This window comes from Lynx canadensis, chromosome B3 (genome assembly GCF_007474595.2).
Source record: "Lynx canadensis isolate LIC74 chromosome B3, mLynCan4.pri.v2, whole genome shotgun sequence".
Lineage (NCBI taxonomy): Eukaryota > Metazoa > Chordata > Mammalia > Carnivora > Felidae > Lynx > Lynx canadensis.
Genome location: NC_044308.2, coordinates 6,177,949 through 6,197,482, shown reverse-complemented (window position 1 = coordinate 6,197,482; position 19,534 = coordinate 6,177,949). Strand labels below are relative to the sequence as shown.

The 19,534-nt window shown below is 59.5% G+C and overlaps 2 protein-coding genes and 1 non-coding gene across 4 annotated transcripts in view; 2 read left to right on the top strand and 1 right to left on the bottom strand.

Annotated features, from left to right (window-relative positions):
• Positions 1–2,431, top strand: part of FANCI (FA complementation group I) — an 87,084-nt gene extending 84,653 nt beyond the window's left edge. Inside the window, exons 36-38 of the mRNA XM_030317402.2 lie at positions 485–580; positions 859–972; positions 1,799–2,431. Coding sequence (XP_030173262.1) covers positions 485–580; positions 859–972; positions 1,799–1,861 — 273 coding nt within the window. The 3' untranslated portion in view covers positions 1,862–2,431. The remainder of the gene's footprint in view (positions 1–484; positions 581–858; positions 973–1,798) is intronic.
• Positions 2,136–18,946, bottom strand: POLG (DNA polymerase gamma, catalytic subunit). Of its 2 annotated transcripts, XM_030317406.1 has the most exons (24): positions 18,793–18,946; positions 17,253–18,032; positions 14,295–14,490; positions 13,231–13,395; positions 12,958–13,104; positions 12,727–12,806; positions 11,739–11,921; positions 11,485–11,639; positions 11,186–11,312; positions 10,073–10,309; positions 9,805–9,871; positions 9,111–9,191; positions 8,806–8,892; positions 8,389–8,496; positions 7,434–7,594; positions 6,695–6,748; positions 6,475–6,592; positions 5,873–6,008; positions 5,532–5,778; positions 4,182–4,304; positions 3,887–4,055; positions 3,589–3,797; positions 2,680–2,840; positions 2,136–2,227 (listed from the first exon to the last, which is right to left on the bottom strand). In XM_030317406.1, the coding sequence occupies exons 2-24, from the start codon at positions 17,870–17,872 to the stop codon at positions 2,169–2,171; spliced, it is 3,690 nt and encodes a 1,229-aa protein (XP_030173266.1). In that variant the 5' UTR covers positions 17,873–18,032; positions 18,793–18,946; the 3' UTR covers positions 2,136–2,168. The 2 variants fall into 2 exon arrangements, with proteins under 2 accessions (XP_030173266.1, XP_030173267.1); XM_030317407.1 differs by lacking the exon at positions 9,805–9,871 and having other exon boundaries at positions 9,111–9,231.
• A 244-nt stretch (positions 18,947–19,190) lies between these two features.
• TRNAR-UCG lies at positions 19,191–19,263 on the top strand. The gene has a single exon. It is a non-coding gene; the product is annotated as a tRNA-Arg (tRNA).
• Positions 19,264–19,534: the final 271 nt, after the last annotated feature.

Below are 19,534 nucleotides of genomic sequence, written 5' to 3'. Positions count from 1 at the left end.
CCAAGATGATGTGATAAAAAAAAACAATAACAATGTCCTCCCTTGTGGGCTTTATAAAAAAAAAAAAAGTACAGAACACATCGATGTGTGTACATTTGGGAGGACCCACAGATTACAAGTCAGACTGGGAGAAATCTGATCCCAATGGTGAAAACTAGAAAGGCACTGGTGGGCTCACTGTGTTAAGTCAGGGAAGCAACGAGATTTCTACAAATGGTCCTTCTTCCGGCCGGTCTGTAAAACAGATACTGAGGAATTGTAAATGGAGAGATTTGCTGCTGTCTTTATCCGCGTGCAGGTCTTTCGAGGAGATTTGAACTGGCAGAAATCTTAGATTACTGGAATATGAGGAATCCTGCATTTGACTGGAGGGCAGATCTAGCTTTCTCCTGCAAAGCCAAGAGCAGCTCTGCGGACTGTTTCAGAGGACAACTCTGAAAGCCCTTGAATCTGAAATTTAGGTCTCGTCTTCTTTGCCCTGTAGGCCCGAGTTCTTCGGGAAACCAAGCCGATCCCTAACCTCATCTTTGCCATCGAACAGTATGAAAAATTCCTCATCCACCTTTCGAAGAAGTCCAAGGTAAACATACTCCATTATCTTCTAGTGTTTCCATTTACCCTGCCAGGGGGCCTAGCACACAGAAGCGGCACAGTGTGGGGAAACCACAGGCCTTTGCTCTGTGATCTGATGGCCTGAATGCAAACCTCACTCACATTAGGGACTGATAGAAAAGCAGGTCAGGTGGGCGCATGCTTGCGTTAAGTCGGCACCGAAGGGTTTGTTGGAGGCACAGCAGCAGCACCTCCGGGTGGCCCTGGCGCGACCTGTCATATGGGTAGGAAAACCTTCTGTTGCAGGTGAACCTGATGCAGCACATGAAGCTCAGCACCTCACGAGACTTCAAGATCAAAGGAAACATCCTGAATATGGTTCTTCGGGAGGAGGAGGAGGACGACGACGACGATGATGAGGTCAGTGCCTGCTCCTGACTGGAGCGCAGCAAGCCTGGCCACCCTTCTGACTGGCTGGGAGCAGCATGGCTGAGGGGAGGGGGCCAGAGAGAGGGGGCGGAGAGGGTCAGGTGAAGCCGAAACTGAGGGCTGTCAGAGAAGGGCGAGGAGTTTGGCACCATATGAAGTTACCCAGTTTTGTGCACATTTTGGGGTAGACCTTTCTAGAAAGGGGGTGGTGACACAAGTTCTCACCATGGGGTCTCCTGTGACCTTTTGAACCATTGGAAAATGACTACTTTCTCTCCCTGGGCCCTTGTCATGAGGGCCTCGCCGTGAGGAGTTCAGGTAAGGCTCCCTGCGGCCCACCCCCACGTCTCAGCCTCCTCTGGCCCATTAGCTCTTCCAGTTGCAGTAGCGCCCCCAAGCCCCGTGAGCTCCTACAAGTTTCATTGGCTCAGGTCCGTCTGACGTGGAAATTGACATAAGCCACCCTGATCTGTCGCTTCTCAAAAATTTTGAACCTACATTCTTTGGGCGGTCACATCCCAGGCTGTAACACACCTGGCCCTGTCTCCTGCCCTTTTACTGAGCGGGCGCAGGGCCACCCAGCACCCAGGCGCCTCTGTCCTCGCCCGTGTCTGAAGGCAGGAAAGGCATTAGCACGGGCCTGCTCCGCTACTTTAGAGGCCTCCCCCCCTCTTCCCACTCCTAGGAGGGTTGTTCTGTCTGTGGAGAAAGCACCACCACCACAGGCTTTGGTGAGAAGATAAAGGATTTTTGTTTTTATTTCCACTGCCTCTGAGCAGGCTTATCACATTAGAGCGTGACTTCTCTCCCCTTCTAGGGCACTGCGTCAGAGCACGAGGGACAGGACAAAGAACCCGCCAAGAAGAGAAGGAAAAAATAAATGCCTGAGTTAATGTGAACTTTGGGGCTTCTGCTCTTTTTACCCAGCAAGCAACAGTGCCCCGTTGTCCCACAGCCTGCACCAGTGTTAGCGTCTTGGTTCCGAACCCATTGAACTCAACTGCACCTTCAGGTAGAGGCCGTCGTGCCTGGCAGGTCCTGCTACTGAAGAAGGGCTGGCCCGAGGGAAACCCTTTTGCAAAAAGCACAGCTGAAAGCCTGAGTGTGGGAGCCCGCACCGCCCTGACGAAGCTCCACGGGAGCAAATACAGGGCCTCCGGGCAGAGCTACTACGGTCCAGGCGGGCTTCATTTCTCCAAGGAGCCTTTGGTGAGTTCAATTATCTGGTAAATATCCAGCGCTTCACCTGAAAGAGAGTGCAAGCTGGTTAGGATGTTTCCTCGAGAACTGTACCTCTGCGCCCGGAAGGGAGCGGGGAGGCCGGAGGAGTGGGAGTGTCTGTTCTGTACTAAAGAAGTTGTTGCTTTAACTTGTTCAAATTATTCAAAGCACAGTTTTTTTTTTCTCTTGAGAATGCACTTTGAGCTTATACAATAAATCTTAAAACGCATTTTTGGTGTGGTTGGAGAGGGAATAATAGTACATAGCGAATATCTTGAGTTCTGGTTTCTTTCTTCGCGTACGTGAACAGCTCTCTAGAAACCTGTTCCTCTGCGATTTGAACAGCATGTTCACCTCGGGCCCGCGGCACACGATTAACTGGAGCAGCCGCCGGCAGCCTTGAGCTTCCCGCTGTCCGAGACGGCTTTCGAGTCCACCTTGTGTTCTACGCACAGCAAACAAATGTGTGGAGCTCACCCTGGGGAATCCCGTATCTCCTTTCCATCCCAGTTGGGTTGGAAGGGGTTTTACAATCCATGGTCACTTCCTTCCTGAGGCACTGGTCAATATCGACTGTACTGAAAAAGGCGACTGACTGGGGCAGGTCATCCAGGCCCAGCTTATGGGCAAACATGCACCTGAAAAAGACCCCATCTCCTCTCAGGCATGTCCAGCACAGCCCTCCACCCAGCAGCCGGACCCCTCCCGCCGACACCAAAATGAAATCAGGGACCCAAACACATCTTTTCTCCCCACCACGGTTCGGTCCGCTTCATTGACGTACAAAATTTGACTTACTGGGCCAAATGATATTCAAAACCTATGAGGACCCTTAGCTGTAAGAGGGCGGTGGAGACCGTGTTAATGTGTAGAATACTTCTTATTTGCCCATTAGGACACATCTGGGTCCCAAACTGGTTCTGAGTGGCAGACTAACACGGAACTATAGTTACCATTTAATTAAGCCACGTAAACTAGGAATCTTAATTAAAAATATTTTCTAAGTCACATTTAACAACGTTTTCTGTTGATAGTCCAAATAACAAACTTGTGGCACTTAACGAACGGAGAAAAGCTATCTGGCGTTTGATCTGCAAAATCAAGGTGTGTGCCTAGGGGAGGACAAGAGGACAGCCACTCTTCAGAACACCTCCCAGACCTCTCTCACTACCTGATCTGGTCTGGGTACATACATTCTTTTCAAACCCAAGAGATCTTTCTTAAAAGTGGAGACCGGTCTTTTCAAGACCGTCTTTTTCAACTAGACATAAAACCTGAAACCAGCACTTCTGGGGCGGTGAAAACGCACAGAGCATGCCCGAGCCTGGTCCACAGCCCCGCACAGGAGCACGTGGCCGGCCAGAGAGGCCCCGGGGCCCCGCGTACCTGGTCAGGAGGTTGGTGATCTGCAGGGCCAGGGCCGCGCGGTAGCGGTCCTCTTCTCGCACCAGGTAGCGGACCTCGTCGTGGATGCTGATGCAGAAGCGCCCATCGATGGCAAATTCTTCAAAAAGCCACTTCATGGCCACGAGCATGAGGTGCAAATAGTCCACAGCAGAGCTCTGCACCACCCAGTTCACACGACTGGTCATAAACTGGGGGGAAGGAGGGCATGGGTCAGAGGGGAAGAGCCCTGCCCTCCCCTGTGACCCCTCTGCTCGGGCTCCAAGGACAGTGAGATTACCTCCCCCTGGACGGCCGAGGGCTCCAGGGCTCGGCTGATACGGCAGCCCAGCACGGGGGTACATGGGGTGTCAGACGTGGCGATGCTCTCCAGCTTGTTGAACATTTCTGACTCTGTGCCCCCCATCCACGCTCGTTCGGCGACCACCTCCCACTTCTTCCAGTGTGACCTGGGGACCAGGGGGGAAAAGGGGAAGCTTTGCCTTTCAGCCTCTCAGAACTGAAAAGGCATCGCAGCTCTCCTGGGGCCAGCCCGGACCCCTCCCCGCCGTCCTTGGTACACAGAGGGCTCTCACTTTCTTGAAGCTTCTCTCTGGATCTTGCGCAGATCCTGCAGGGAAACCCAGCCATCTTCAGTCCTGTCCACGGGGAGGTCCAACTCCCTCACCAGCCACTCCCCCTCATCCGAAAGCCGGTACCTAGGGGCAGCGTCATCATTACCGTTCCTGTGGGATCGCCTCCTGTGTGCCAAGCCCGGGGCCAGGAGTGTCCCCAGATCTCCACGGGCTCTGCTTCAGGGAGAAACCAGGCAAGAGCCAGCAAGGGACTCGCCGGGCAAAGGTGAAGCCCAGACAGGAGCCCGGGCTATTGTGGGCTGTGCCACGGTAGCCCAGTAAGGGACAGATTCCACCAAGAAGGCAGATGCCGCAGACGCGGTCAGGAACCACCGAATGACCAACAGCTGCCATGTTTTAGTTCCGGAGGCAGCAAAGGCCAGCAGCCTGGCCAGAGGGGCAGTAGCAAATGGGAAGTTCCTTGAAGGGAAAAGGGCATCTGGAGGAAACGACCACAGCCAGGCCGGTTGATGACCTCCATTCCTGTCACCCGACTCCTGGCTTCAGCGCGGCCTGTGACAACACCAGGCCTGTCCCCTCATGGCTCCGGAGCCTTGTCACTCACCACCTCAAAGCAGCACCAAGGCTTCCCCTCCCGCGCTCTCGGCCCAGACTCTTGTGTGACGCCTTCAAATTCTCTGACAGCCCGACCTCTGTCATCACTGCTCTTGCGCCCCCCGTGCAAGCCGCACACCCCCCCTTCTCTGCACGGTACCCCGCCCCCCCGGTCTGCACGTGTACAGTCACCGCCACACCATCACCTGCCTACCCTTCGGTCTCACGAGGTAGCCGGCTATTTGGACACGGTCGCTGCAGAGCGTACCTACGGAAGCTGGCCGTGCACCTCTCCTCCAACACTTGCTTCGGGAACCCTCCAAGGAGCCCACTACAACCCTGAGCACACAAAAGGCGCCGCCAGAGGAAACGAGCTGGAGCCTGGGGAGGCTCCCTCCTGTCGCACAGTCAAGGGAGTCCGGTGTTGCACGGCTCCTTCCTGTCAACTCCTGCTGTCCCACCCAGGGCCTGCCCCGGTTCCCCCTGGGTGTTCTGCATGACCACGGCTGTTGACGTGCCGCCACTCGGTGGCAACGCAACAAAAGGACAGCCTTCGCTCTATGAGGAAGACCGTGTAAGGTTATTAAAGCAGCAAATGGCACAACCTAAGGACAAACCGTCCTGGGGCAAGGTCAGAGGTCTGAACGGAAAGGGGCCAAGAGAAGGCTCAGGTGATGGGAAACGGGAGGAGAGCAGTAAAGGGGAGCAGGGCAGGCCTGAGGCCCCGGGGGTAACAGACGGGGGAGGGACCCTCACCTGCGAAGGCCCTTGGTGACGGCGTACATCTGCTGGGCCTTCTCGGCTGCCTCCTGACGTGTGAGCCGGTGGTTGAACTGCATGAGCAGGCGCTCGGCGAAGGGCTGTCCCGCCCCGTAGATGCGGCCGTAGTTGAAGATCTTGGCGTGCTCACGGCTGATGCCCACCGTCGAGGCGGTCTTACTGTGTAGGTCGGTGCCCCTGCTCTTCCTGCCCTGCAGTGTCATCCAGCCGAAGGCCGTGCAGCCTGCGGGGAGGAGCAGAGCGGGTAGAGGCGGGCGTGAGAAGGGCGGCTCGGAGACCTTTTGCCAGCGAACGGCCCAGTCCCGCTTCCGGCTCACCGTGCATGCCCGCGAAGTGGGCGTCTCCAAGCACAGCCGCGATCCACAGCTCCTGCGAGTCCACGTCGGCACCCACGAGGACGTAGCCGGGTGGGGCCTGTACCATGGCCTTCAACTCGCTGCCTACTCGGTCAGGCTGCAGAACAGTGAGGTCAGACCCTCGCCAGCTACCCCGGTGAGACGCCTCCCACCCGCTCCCCGGAGCCAGACTTGAGGGAGGATGCTGGGCCTCTCCCGAGGGGGCAGTTTTAGAAAACGCCACACAACTGCCCCAAACTCCACAGTTCCGGGGAGGGCCAGCTGGCAGCAGTGAGGGCGACAGGTAAAGACGCCCACCCTCCACGCCTGACCTGACCCCGGCCCCACCCAAACACCACCGCGGCCGTACAGATCACGCACGCGTCAACATCTGGCCACGAGGCGGTACCCAGATCACGTCTGCTGAAGGAACAGACGAGCTGTGGAGCTAGATTTGAACTTGAGTCCCGCCTGCCCCAGATCTTCGGTTCCTTCTCCTGCTCCTCACCGAAGGCCCTCCACACCCCAGTTTCTAGAGACACGGGAGAGGAAGCGCAACGTCCAGAGGCGCAGAGGGCACGTACCCGGGCGTTGCTGGCAGTGAGCCACGTGGGCTCCACAGCCCGGCGGGTGATGGTGCCGGCGGTCACCACCTGAGGCAAGATGGCCCCGTAGCGGCCTTCCTCATCATAGCGGGGGTGCCTGGCAGGGTGGGGGAGGACACGAGTCTCGGAAGTTTGCCGGGGTCCTCGGGCCCGCCCCCACTCAGTTCTGCGATCCCCACAACCGCCCGGCAGGCCATACCTGGTCACGGCACGGGGCAGAGCCGACCTGGGCAGCCACACCACCATCTGGGAGCTGTGGGAACAGAGGGACTGAGGCTTAGGACGCCCATGAGGAGAATCCACCCCCGGGCTCAGCTTTGGAGGCTACTGTGCCCCCTCCTTGCCCAGCCTCCCCCTCTTCACACAGACTGCATTCAGGACGGGCCCAAGAACCTACCATTCAGAAGCGTAAGCCACCTGAGACCCGGCCAGGCCACTACGTCAGTCCTGCCACGAGCGCCTCGGCCACGCCTGGGATGGACCTCAGCAGCCAGGGAAGTGCCCGTGTCACAGCAGCATGCTGCTGGAGCCACCCCCCACCCCGCCTTGCCGAGCCAGACTTGAGGGTGAGTCCACTGCCATTCTCAGCCTCGGGACCCAGCTCCCAGTCCCGGATGCAGCTCTCAGGCCACCAACCCTCCACGGTCCTCAGCCACACCCAGGGCTCCGGCAGCTACACCATCAAGGCCCTACGGCACCACTCTTTCAACGTGAGCACGGAAACTGAAGCTAGGGAGGCAAGAGACTTGCCTGCGTTCCCACGGAACCGGAACCAGTAGCCGGGCCTGGAGACCACAGCCCGGCTGTCCCTCCAGTGCAGCACAGACAGGGTCAGGGCCCCTGGGTCAGGGGTGCAAGGTGGGGGGAAGGGGGCCAGGGCTGCCACGGCGTGGCCAGGGGTATATACAACACGTCTCTGCCCTCCGAGAGTGGCCCACCTGATTCGTTTATGGGCATTCCTCCAGAAAGAAATCATTTTGTTGATTTCCAAGGCACGGGGCCCACTCGCGCCTCCTGGGCCGGCCTGTAGCGTGCCGTCCTCCATCTTGGGCAAGAAGTCCTTGGCAAAGGGACTGCCCACATTGAAGCTGCTGCCATCCTGGAAAGGGCAGAGGAAGCAGGGGCTGGAATCTGGTGGCAGACCCCTGGCCAGAGAGCCCATTGATGCCCTGTGCACCTCAGCTCCGCCCAACACTGAGCCCAGAACCTCGTGCAGAGCCGCCTGGGGCAAATCCCTGATTGCAACACACCCGCTCCCTTCACGACACAGCCATCCCCACTTGTCGGGGGGGGGGGGGGGGGAGGGGTGTGTTCCAAGATCCCCAGATGCCTGAAACCACAGACAACGCTGACCCCATACGTGCTTTTTTCCTTATGTATCTATGATAAAACTTAACTACACGCAGGGAGATTAACAATACCTAATAGAACAGAACGGAGCAATGACCTGTAATAAACGTGAAGTGAACGTGGCTTCCCCCTCTCAAGACATCTCACGTACTGCATTCACCCTCCTTGTGCTGACGTGAGATGAAGGGAGGGGAGTGACGCAGGCACTGGGACCAGCGTTAGGCCGCTAGTGACCTTCTGATGACACGTCAGAAGGAAGATCATCTGCTTCCGGACCACAGTTGACCCGGGCAACTAACCATCAGTCAACAGAAGCCATCATGCGACAGATGTGGTGGCGGACACCCAACAGGCCCTATGTCATTCCGTCCCACCACCACGCCCCTCGGAAAACACACTGAGAGACGGTGAGCCGTCCGGGGTCACGCTCTGCCCCATCAGGCATGTCGTTCCTGCAGAGGGTGGTTCCGGGCCCGAGTCACCCTGGGGGCCCGTGGGCCCCGAGCACAGCAAGGGCAGCACAGCCGTGAACCGGACACACACCTTGTGAGGCAGCTTGAAGAACCAGCAGCCGGGAACATCCACGTCATTGTAAGGTCCGTTGCCATGGTGATAGGCCGGCTGGCTGGCTCTGGGGCCACCAGCAGCAGTCTGTGGGGGCCACACACCTAGATGAGGCCCTGCTCCAGCACCTGCATTCAGCGAGGGCCACGGGGTAGGGCGTGGGAAAAGGGCCTGAAGCGGCGAACAGGAAGCCGGGAGATGGCAGGACGGCCCCAAGGATCAGGCTTCCTCCTAGGCCTCCGACGAACGCCGGGCAACCCAAGGGCAAGGCAGCTTCTCCCCAACCCCCCAGAGACCTCGGGAACTCTCTGGCAGGGAAGAGCGACTTGGGCACAAGAGCAGGGCCTGGCCACCCAGCACCCACCCAGAGAAGCCCAGAGCAGAAGCCCCGCTCACCGGAGCCGGGGGCTGATCCGGGACTGCTGCTCCACAGTGCTCCTCCCTGGCCTCCGCCTCCGCCTCCAGGCAGCCCAGCTCTTCCACCTGGATGGGCCCAGGTGCCCAGAAGTGAAGCAGGGGGCCAGGCTGGCCCAGCTCCACCGGCCCCTCCCCAAGACACTCACACAGCCCAAGCCAGCCTGGGGTGAGTGACCCAGTGCCCCCAGTGTCGTCCCCCCACCACCCCGCACCGCCCCCAACAAGGCTGTGGGTCCTTGGGAGGGAGCAGAGACTCCAGAGCCCAGGTTCGGGGCCGCCCTCACCGTCTGCCACACGGCGCCGTCGTCGGCGAGCAGGAACTCCTCCGCCAGGCCTGCCTCCTGGGGCTCCGGCTGCTGCTTCCCCTGTTCAAGACAGTGCTTCCTGTACAGGGACTCGATGGCTCTGGGCAGAGAACAGCAGCAGCAGCCTCTGATTACTGGGGCCCGCTCGGGGCCGGGCAGCTCGCTGGGGGCCTTCCACAACTCCCTGTCAGTCCTCAGAACCAGCTCTGAGGCAGAGCCGGACGGCGCTTTCCCTGATTCTTCGGGAGTGGCAAATCACAAGGGACACGGCCCACCGGTGGCAGGCTAGGGTGCCAGGGCTGGTCTGACCCAAATCTAAGCTCCTCCCGAGCACACGGCCACCGCCTCCCCTGGAAAAGCTCTGCTCCCCTGGAGCAGAGGGAGGTCAAGCCCGGCCGCCCCTGCTGGACCCCAGCCCCTTTTGTCCCGAAGACCCCGCGGATGACTCAGGCTGTCCTACAGAGCCAGGACTCTCAACCCGGGCCACGTCAAGTGCCATGGCTTGTCCCCAACACCTGTCAAAAGCTCAGGGTTTAGGGCCTTAGACAAGTCAGCCGGCTTTCCTAGGCCTTTATTCTACCAACTCTAAGATGGGGATAACCACGGTGTCTCACGTGAGGGGAGCACCGCAACAAAAGGTTTACGAACACAGAACATCGCTAGCGCTCAGTACCTTACGCTCAAGCCCGTCTGCCCTGCTGCTTCTGACGGCCCCTGCTCTGATGTTCCTGTGAAGGCAGCTGGGGTCCGGCAAGACCCAAGGGCAGGGCGTTAAACCTCCACAGGGCGCCAAGGCCCGGGTGGAAAGGGCAGCCACGGAAAAAAGAACCCAGACTCTCAGACCCCAGCTCTTCCCACCAGTCCGAGCTGAGCTTGCGTTGTTCAGCAGGAGGAAAGGGTCCTTAGGCTCCGCCCCTTCCTGCCCTGAGCCTAAGCCTCACCTGTAGGGGCAGGCCACCCCAGCTGATGCCAGGGCAGCTTCCGCCGGTGCCTTAGCCAAGTTGTCCCGCCGCCCGGGCACCAGGTACCCCCAGCCATGCCGCTCCGAGAAGTGCAGAGGAAAGCCATCCCAGGTCATCGCCATGAGTTTGGGAGTGACCCGCATCTGCAGGCTGAGGAGGCTAGGGCCCGGGGTCCATGCAGGGTCATCTAACCGGGGGCAGAGCTTCCGGTACCACCTACGCCCCGCCAGAAGAGAGCAGTGTCACAGTGGTGGGGGGAGGACAGCACGGGACTGCAACCCGGGTTCCTTCTCCCGTGGCCTGACCCACCCATCCTCTAAAGCCCCCTGGGCTTTCTGATGACTTCAGTCTATAGTCACCGAATGAGCCAGGGCCCCACGAAGTCCCCTAGAATATTTCAAATATCTGAAGAGAAAGATCCTACGTCAGGCCCACAAGCATGGCCCAGGACTGGGCTCCCTCCCAAGCTCCATTTCGTACAGGGTGACAGGCCAGAGGAGACAGCACATCTGTCCCCACCGCTGCTCTAGAGACCCTCCAGGGCCTCCCAAGCTCCGCCTCTCACACACAGTTCACGACGGCCAGCACAAGGCGGTGAGGCACCCCGCCCAAGACGACAAACCCCGGGTCACGCAGGTGCCGAGTCAGCACCCCGCTGTTCGCCCTGGCCGCCCATTTTCTCATCTCTGCCAGTCGATGAGGCACAGATAAAAAATCACCTCCTCAAGGAAGCCTTGATTTCCCCAGAGAGAATTAGGTACTGCCTCAATCCTGCTCACTCCTCCTCCTCATCGTGGTTACAAAGACCGGCTGCACTGGCCGGTCGTCACACCTGGCTCCTCCTAGAAGGAGCTCCTGGAGAGGAGCCGTGTTCCTATCTGTGCAGTGGCTGCCGTGGGCCCGGCACACGGCAGGTGTTCAGTGTACTGGTACTGAGTGGGACCAGGGAGCCGGGGGTCAGAGGGAGCAGACGCCAGGAGGACTGGAAGACAGCAGAACGGATGGCAGCCAGGCAGGAAGGGCCCACACGCACACCACCTCTGTGCTGGGGCCCGGAACACGGGAGGCCTAACGGGAGGGGACAGGACTCACCCAGGGTGTCCAGGAAGGTGCTGGGGGCGCTTGGGCAGGATCTCTGCGGTCCCCTTCAGATGCTCCAAGCAGGCGCGGGCCGTGACATCTCGCTGAGCCTCCTCCTCCTCACTGGGTGGGCCGGGGTCTGCACGGGGTGGGCAGGACGATCAGGCCCGGGGGGGGAAGAGGCTCTCAAAAAGACCTGCCCGGCCGACTCCTCCCCGGAAGGCTGAAGCTGCCCCTTCCGATGGCCCCCTGGGGCCCAGGACCTCCCCAGGGACCACCTCTGCCCCCACCTCCCGCCGGTGCTTCCCCACCTTCCTGGTCCTTGGGATCCCCAGGGGCCCCAGCCCCCTCGGTGGGCAACTGGCTGGCTGCAACTGGCTCCTTCCTCTTCACCTGCTTCACCTTCTTCTGTTTAAACTCCTGCAGGCCCCACTCCAGGTCCCAGAGCCAAGGGTCTTCTTTGTACCTGCAGAGCCAGGCCACCAGGGCAGGGGATGGCCAAGCTAAGGCAGGCCTCTGGCCGGCCCACGCACCCCTAGGTCCTGCCCTCCCAAGGCCTGGCTACCTCTCTCCTGAGAGCAGCTGGCAGGCGTCGTCGGCCAGGTCCATCAGTGACTTCTTCATCTCCCGCTGGAGCTCCTCGTAGGTGCTCTGTGCCTCGGCCAGGTACCGCTCCCAGTTCTGGTTGACAGGCAGGTAGGAGACACCCATCTCCAGCATGCCGGCCAGGGTCACTGGGTGGGGACACCTGGGGGGCAAACGCCAGGGTGGTCATCAATGACCACAACAAAGCGGGCTTGGGCCCCAATACCTGAGCCAGTCCAGAAAGCCGCAGCCCAGCCACCCACGTGGCACAGCTCTTAAGCGAGACCAGGCTCTCGACTCCAGCTTGACTACGTCATAGCCGTGAGACAGTGGGCAAGTCGCTTCACCTCTCTGAGCCTCAGTTCCTATATCCGTAAGCTGGACAGACATAGGGGTAACCCCATCCTCGGGGGTAACACGGGAATTACAGATCCAAACGTGAAAATGGCTGCCACCCCCTGAATAACAGCTAAGTGCCAGGCGCTGTGCTCACAACTGGGGTAGTCCGGTACTGTCTGTGTGTGCTTCACAGACGGACACACTGAGGCTCAGAGAAACCTAGTGACTTGCCCAAGGGCAAACGAGTTAGGACAGTCAAGATTTGAGCCAGGCTAGGTGACACTTGTGACTGGCCACACCGTAAGAGTGACTCACTAGCAAACATGACCATGATGAATGTGAAGGATTCAGATGGCCGGCTCAGGATCTGGGTACGGAGAGGGCGCTGAATTACCCAGGACCAGGCATGTGAAACTCGGGCACAGCCCTCGGCCCTCCCCTGCAGGCCTCTGTAGAAACCCAGAGCCCAGGACTCAGGTGGCCACCAATACACTGAGTAGCTCCATCCTCGCAACCCGGAAAGGCCAAGGTCCACAGCCTGAGAAAGACCCAGCACCACCTGAAGACAGAGGACCCAGGTACCGGGAACCTGCTGACCCCCAGGGTTCTCACCGGGGCCCCCCCCTCACCTCTCCAAGAAGAGTGGTAGCTGCTGCTGGAAAACCTCATAGGTGGCCCACACGTCCTGGGCACAGTACTGCATCAGGTCCTGGCACAGGCGACAGGAAGGCGCTGGGTGGGCAGCCATCCCACTACCATCGCCAGGTCTCAGGGTCAGGTCTGGCAGCTATCCTCCCCGGGGTCGGGTCGGCTAGGGTCTGCCACACCCACCTCCCCAGAGCCCCGCTCCAGCGCCATACCTGGAAGTTCTCACGGACGTCCTTCATGCTACCCTTGACAAACAGCTCTCGAGGCTCCTTCTCTAAGGGAGGCCCCCCCACGTAGAGGCTGTGCACGTCTGCCAGGTTATTGACACTGCTGATGTCCAGCCAGTCCCAGGCTGAGATCTAGGGTTGGGGGCCCGGAGCAAGGGATACAGCACATCAGCCTGGCCTCAGGACAGACAGGCAGGCAGGCAGGCTGCTGAGACGGTCCCAAGCACCCCGCTCTGGCCTCCGGCAGCGAGCTCTCACCACTGGGCCGCTGGCTTTGTTTTGGGACTTCTGGCCTCGCTGCGTGGGGTGCCGGGCCTTGCGCTTGCCCTGTTTGGCTGCCATCCACAGACTGCGCTGGAAGCCGCTGAGCCCCGAGATGGCCATGTGCATGCTCATGGTGTCCAGAAAGCGCATGCGGGAACCCTGAGGAGGAGAGGGGCTGCGGCTGGGGCCACTCCAGCCCTGCTTCGGTGCCGCCAACCCACCAGCCCCACCTCGGCCTCCTCCGGTCACAAGGCCTTCCGACGCTGAAGACCAGCTCACGCGTGCTCGTGCTTCTCCCTCCGACTGTGACGGGCCTGCCCTCCCAAATCCGAGCCACCCCTGCAGGTGCGGGCCTGGCTCAGTCCCAACACTCAAGTCCTCCCCGGCCTCCAGCAACAGCTCTGAGGGCCGCCTTGGGAACAGAGTGTCCAAAACGAGGCCTTCCGAGCTCCCAGGCTCAGTCCCTGGCCCAGCCCTGCTACTCACAAGGCTGTGTGAGCCTCGGCTATAAGCCAAGGCTGCTCTCGCCTGCCCTTTCTCCTGGGGTGGTTGTGAGGAGGCGATGAAAGGACACCTGTCATAAAATTCAGGATGCCACAAGCACCCACCGGGCGTGGTTCTGAGTGTCTGACGTGCGCACTGTTCAAACCTCCCCAGAGATACTACAAGGCAGCTTCTGCTAGCTTCCTTTTTTGACAGAGAACGAAACCGAGGCTCTAAGGAGCCTCTATCTAATCTCTCTTTTCACAGATAAGGAAACTGAGGATGTTAAGGCGCTCACACTGCTGGTCCCTGGCTGAGGCAGGATGTGAGCCCAGGCTGTGTGGCCAAAGACCCACACGAAGCTCTAAAACGCCACACAGAGACAAGACATGTTAGTAGTCTGTGACGACTCAGGTCCTGTACCAGGCGAGTCCTGGGCACAAGGACCAGGGGCAAGGCTGGTCAACAGGAGGCCCTGAGCTGCTACAAGAAGAGCAACGTCTTCCCTAGCCACTGAGATCAGAGGTCTGGGGCCACCCCACGCCAGAACCTCCAGCTGGCCCCAGGAACCTTACCTGGATCAGGTACTGCTCCCTGATATGGGCGCGATCAAAGCAAACGTTGTGCCCCACCACCAACTGCTCCTGCCAGTCCCGCCGGGTGGGGCCGCCGGCGCTGGCAGGGACCTCCAGAGGAATGAGGTCAGCCGGCGACAGCTGGCTGGTCCAAGAGTAACGCTCTTCCACCAGCCGCCGGCTGCACCAGGAATACCTGAGGGAGGTGAGAGGCAGACGGGTTCGGCACAGAGGCATTCAACTCCCGCCCCACAACACCCACCGCGCACCAACCGCCACACGCCAGGTCCTGCACTAGCGGCTGGGACACCAGGAAGACCAAGGGGTGCTCCTGACCCTCACAGAGCCGGAGGTCAGGTGGGTGTGTGGGAGGGAGGTTATAAAACCTTTACTTTTCACTTCCACGGATTAAAAACGGAACTAAGTGCCACAGTACTGGGTGTCCAACACTGGCATCCAGCCCGGGCCATCAAGGCGCTTGCTAGGTCCAGTGTTCACAAAGTCTGTGCTGTTTATGAACGCTGTCAACCCCTCAGGTCTCTAAGCACAAGACAGCGGGTGTTCAAAATGCTAGCGAAGGAGAGAGACAGTTACAACAGAATCCAAAGTGGAAAAATGTTTTTTTAGTTGAAAGTGGCAAAAAAAGAAAACAAACAAAAAACCAAAAGCAAATGCTGCACATGTACAGGATGAATCACCTAATGGCTGGACAGATTCTGAAGGACAGACCGAATCCCACATCTTGTGGGCGGTGCTGTGCAATGGAAGGACCGTGTGCTCGTGTGCGGGGGCGGGGCCGGGAGGGACTGAGGACCCCAATTCAGGATGGGGGGGGGGGCGAAGGGGGTGGGGGAAGGCTGGAGTGCGCTCAAGATCCGCGGGGCTAAGCGTGCGGAAATGGCCACTGAAGAAAAGCCTGTGAACGACAGATCATGCCAACGGATCAGAGCCAGTCAACATCAAAGTGGTGACCAGGCCAGGCCGCGTGTGGCCAGCACAGGTGCAAAGGAGCTTCCTACAACCCTCTGCAGGGGTTGGGGCGGGGGACGGGGGCCATCTGCCTCAACAGTTTCAACAAACATGAAACTGCTTCTTAAGAGGAGGGGGCTACTGGCAGAAACAGATTCCTAGTTTTCAACCTGCTGAAATCTAACTCACACTCCAACTGCTGCTGATACGCTGGGGCGCAGGCTGAAACCTCCTCCCCGCTTTCAAAGCCCTTGAAAACACCCCTGAAGAAAAGGCTAGAAGATGTCAAATATTCGAGGCTATGGTGAGGACAGGAACTCTAGTAGCAATAAAAAGTCATGCTGGTGCCAAGATCCGGGTCTGCGGCTGTGCACGAGAGCGGTCTTACTATAAATTTATGATTAAAAAAAGAAAGAAAGAAAGAAAGCCAAAATGCAAACACCTTCGGAAAATTTAAGATGAGTCAGATCAATGTCATTAATACTCTACGCTTCTCCTATGAATCTCAGATAAAGGCTGACACCCGTGTGATGCCCCTCTCGGCTGATGACCACGGTCCTTACCGGCAGCCCTGGGAAGCTGCCCTATGGGATGTCTAAGCCCCCCACCGATCCCACCCCCCCCCCAAAGTTTCCAGCTGTTCTGGAACTTGGTGTTACACAGCTATGGGGCGGGGACATGCCCAAGTGCGAAGCGGACTGCTATGAGGGCCCCCAGCTGGTAACCCTGCTCCCCACCATAGCCAGGCTCCCAGGAGGCAGGTCCCCAGATGCGCCCAGGCCTCGGCAGTGCCCCTGGCACCTCTGGCAGCAACGGGATGAAGACGAGAGGTGGACGGGAAGGGCAGGGAGAGGAAGGAGGAGGAAGAGAAAAGGGGACTTCAGGTAGAATGGCCAAAAAGGACCAAGAGATCAAAAGACAAGTCTTTCTTGCCACTGGGTTCCTAATTCTCCTTCTGCCACCATGGCCTGCTTTACCTTCTGAAACGATGGGCGCATTCCCTCTATCTTGACCGAGTTACATATAAGCACTGAGAGACTCATCTTCACTGGAACTAAATCAATGCGGAATCTAGTTTCGCTCTTTGCAGCCATTAATGCCTACCTTATCTATTTAGCCATGTTTTCACCATTTTCAACTGCATATTTAACATTTCGCAGCTTTCTTTACAAAGATGTAGCTTCCAATAGGAATAAAGAAACTGCTAACTTTTTTGCTGGCCATGCCTGAAAGCTTTAAGGTTGTAAATAGTATTTTAATCCTGGAATGAAGAATAAAAAAGGGGAGAAACAGGACTGCCATCATTGTTTGAAAAAGAAACGTGGGTAGCACTTAGAAAGTTATTTCAAAAGAAGAGAGATTTGGATATACCTTTTGGGGACCAAAATGCCTGCTTGGGAGGCTGGGGGAAAGAAGCAATGTTTCTCAACTGGGGACGGTGGGGGGGCGGGGGGTTGCTGCCTCGGGGTGGAGTACATTTGTGACTTGCCAGGATACTCGCTCTGGTATTTAAGAGAGCGGCTGGGGACGCCAAATGTCTTATACCTCCTGGGACAGTCCCACAAAAGGGAGAGTTCTCCTGCCCACAATAACCAATAGCGTCCGCAGACAGAAATGCCGTTTAAATATTTTGGACTAACTTCTCAGGAAGCTATGAGGGGAGGGGGGGAAAGGCACCAAATCATGGTAACCACAAGTGCTCTCCCCGCCAGTCCCAAGTACAACGGTCTACTGACATTCTCCACATGGCCCCTATCACCACCTGACATCTGCCTGGGAGTCTGTTTCCTGCCTGTATCTTCCCGCCAAAATGGAAGCTCTGTGAAAGCTAGGGTCAGGCCTCTTTGAGTTCACCAAGGAATCCGCAGTCCCTAGAAGAGCACCCGCCTGGCACACAGTGGGAGTTCAATAAACGTTCACTGAGCCAAACTATTAAGCTGGGCCCCCCACGTGAGCTGAAGTCCCCACCCGAGCCCAGCCCCTGCTTACCAGGCCGAGGGGGATATGGCCACCGCCAGCGTGGGGCAGGTTCCCTCTGCCAAGCAGACCTCCACGTCGAACACCAGGGCCCGCTCCTCGGGGATGGCCACGGGTACGGCCTCCCCCGCGGGGCCGTACCGGGTCCAGCCCTCCGCCCAGGCCCAGCTCGGGGGCCGGGGGGGCAGCCGGGCCCGCAATAACGAGTTGGCCGCCTCCAGGTAGGGCAGGCTCTGCTTCTGGGCCAGGAGGCGGAAGTGCTGGTCCAGGCTGCCCCCGTAGAGGGGCGGCAGGCGCAGCTCCACGTCCGGCAAGGGCGTGGCCGGCTGCCCCCAGAGCCCGTGCCTCTGCAGGTGCTCGACGCTGCGGCGCACCGCGGCCTCGCCGGGCTTCTCCGCGCCGCGCCCGAAGATTTGCTCGTGAAGCCCTCTCGAGAGCATCTGGATGTGCAACGGGTTGTGCCGCTGCTGCCCGCCCTCCGAGGATGGCACTTGCTGCGGCCGCGGCGGCGGCGGCCCGTCGCTGGGGACGGGGGCGGGGCCGGAGCCGGAGCCCCAGCGCCCGGGAGCTGGAACTGGCCCTGGCCCGACGGTGGTGGCGCCGGCCACCTTCTTCCAGAGCAGGCGGCTCATGGTTGGTGCAGGGAGCCCCCCGCTGGGAGTCAGGACACCGGGCTTTGGGCTCCAGCTTGGCTGCTTTTACTGGCCGAAAGACGTGGAGAGAGACACGTCCTGTCTCTGCGTTCCAGTCAGTGAAATGGGTCTGACCATGCCTGCCTTCCACCCACAAATCCTGAAGGAGACAGACGACACAAAGTGTTATTTTGGACCCAAGGCATTTCGTGTTAGGTGACGAGCCGTCGCTCCCTGGGCACTTCCTGCGTCCGGGGCAGCGTGCCAAGAGCTTTTAGGGACAGTTTCTGAGTGAAGCCCCAGACAACCACGGGAATCATCAATACCCCTCCTGAGGAAACTGAGCTTCCAGCGGGTTCATCAGTGAACTTGGGGGAAGTGAAGGCAGTGGCTACGAGTGACGGTCCTGGAGGAGGACGCGGCGGGTTTGAATCCCGGCTCTGGCCGTTAGGAGATGCGTGACCTTGGGCAAGCTCCCTAAGGCCCCAATCTCCTACTCTGTAAAATGGGGTTACGGATTCTACCTGTCACACGGGACCGCTGTTTGGGTGACACAGGGCGAACAAGTCGCGAGGCGCGGCCGTCGGCAAACGGTGGCTGCCATTACCGCGACTGCCGCGGCCCGAGGGCCTAGCGCTGCCAGGTGCCAGGCCCCGGATTCGAACCCGCAGGGCGGGCAGCCGTCCCCCGGAGCCCCCACCCACGCCCGGGCCGTGGCCCAGCCGGCCGAGGGCGCCCCGCAGGGGGCGGCGGCCCCCGAGCGCCCGGCCGGCCGGCCGTGCCCGTGCCCGGCGGCGGCGCCGCGGTGCGCCCTGGGACGAGCCTCCGCCCAGCTCGGGGCCTCGCTCCCTGCCTGGAGAGGGAGGGGCTGCGCCGCCGCTCAGCGACCCGGCCTCCCCCGGGCCGAACCCGCCGGAAACCTCTGTCCGTCCGGTGCTTCCCGGGCCGCGGCTCCCGACCCCAGGCCGACGGAGCGGCGTCTCCCTCCGCGCGGCCTACGCAGCCTCGGGGTGGCGTGTGGCATCCATCCGACCGGTCCGCCTCGCTGGCAGCCGCAACTTCCCGTCTGCGCCCCGCTCCGTCCCGCGGCTACCCGAGAGGCAGGCGGGAGACTCCCGGCGCGACCAATAGGAGGGCCGCAAGTGGACCGGTCCGCCCGCAGGGGGGAGACGGAGACTTCCGGGTGGGCTCTCCCTGCGGAACTCTGGGAGCCAAAGTCTAACCTCCCCTGCCCAAGAAACAAATGGGTTGGTCCCAAGCAAGCTGGAGGGCGGTAGTATTACTTTTTAGATTGTCCAAAGAGCACCAGGCGTCGGGCGGCCGCGTGGCCTAATGGATAAGGCGTCTGACTTCGGATCAGAAGATTGCAGGTTCGAGTCCTGCCGCGGTCGCAGCGGGTGTGCTTACAATTTTTGGTTAATTCTTCGCCTCCTTAGGAAGGTAGCATCGGGACAACCTGAAATGTTGTCGCCTGTTTCCACCACACACTGAAAACTGGGATCGCCCCGACCCTCGGAAGTAACTGCTCCCTCCCACCCGTCCCTGTGACGTTGCTCGCCTACGCCTCCCGGGAGGGGGGGACACCTTTCTAAAATGCACGACCCGCGGGTACCCTCACGCAGGTGTAGGAGAGGGGAGAGCGCGGGGCATCCTTTGCGGAAA

Excerpts from the sequence above, each read along its gene's own strand:
- POLG (XM_030317406.1), bottom strand. The coding sequence starts at position 17,872 with ATGAGCCGCCTGCTCTGGAAGAAGGTGGCCGGCGCCACCACCGTCGGG. Across the intron at positions 11,640-11,738 it reads CAGCTGCTCTCAGGAGAGAG|GTACAAAGAAGACCCTTGGC; the intron begins GTAGCCAGGCCT and ends CTGGCTCTGCAG. Across the intron at positions 10,310-11,185 it reads CACCTTCCTGGACACCCTGG|GTGGTACCGGAAGCTCTGCC; the intron begins GTGAGTCCTGTC and ends GGCGGGGCGTAG.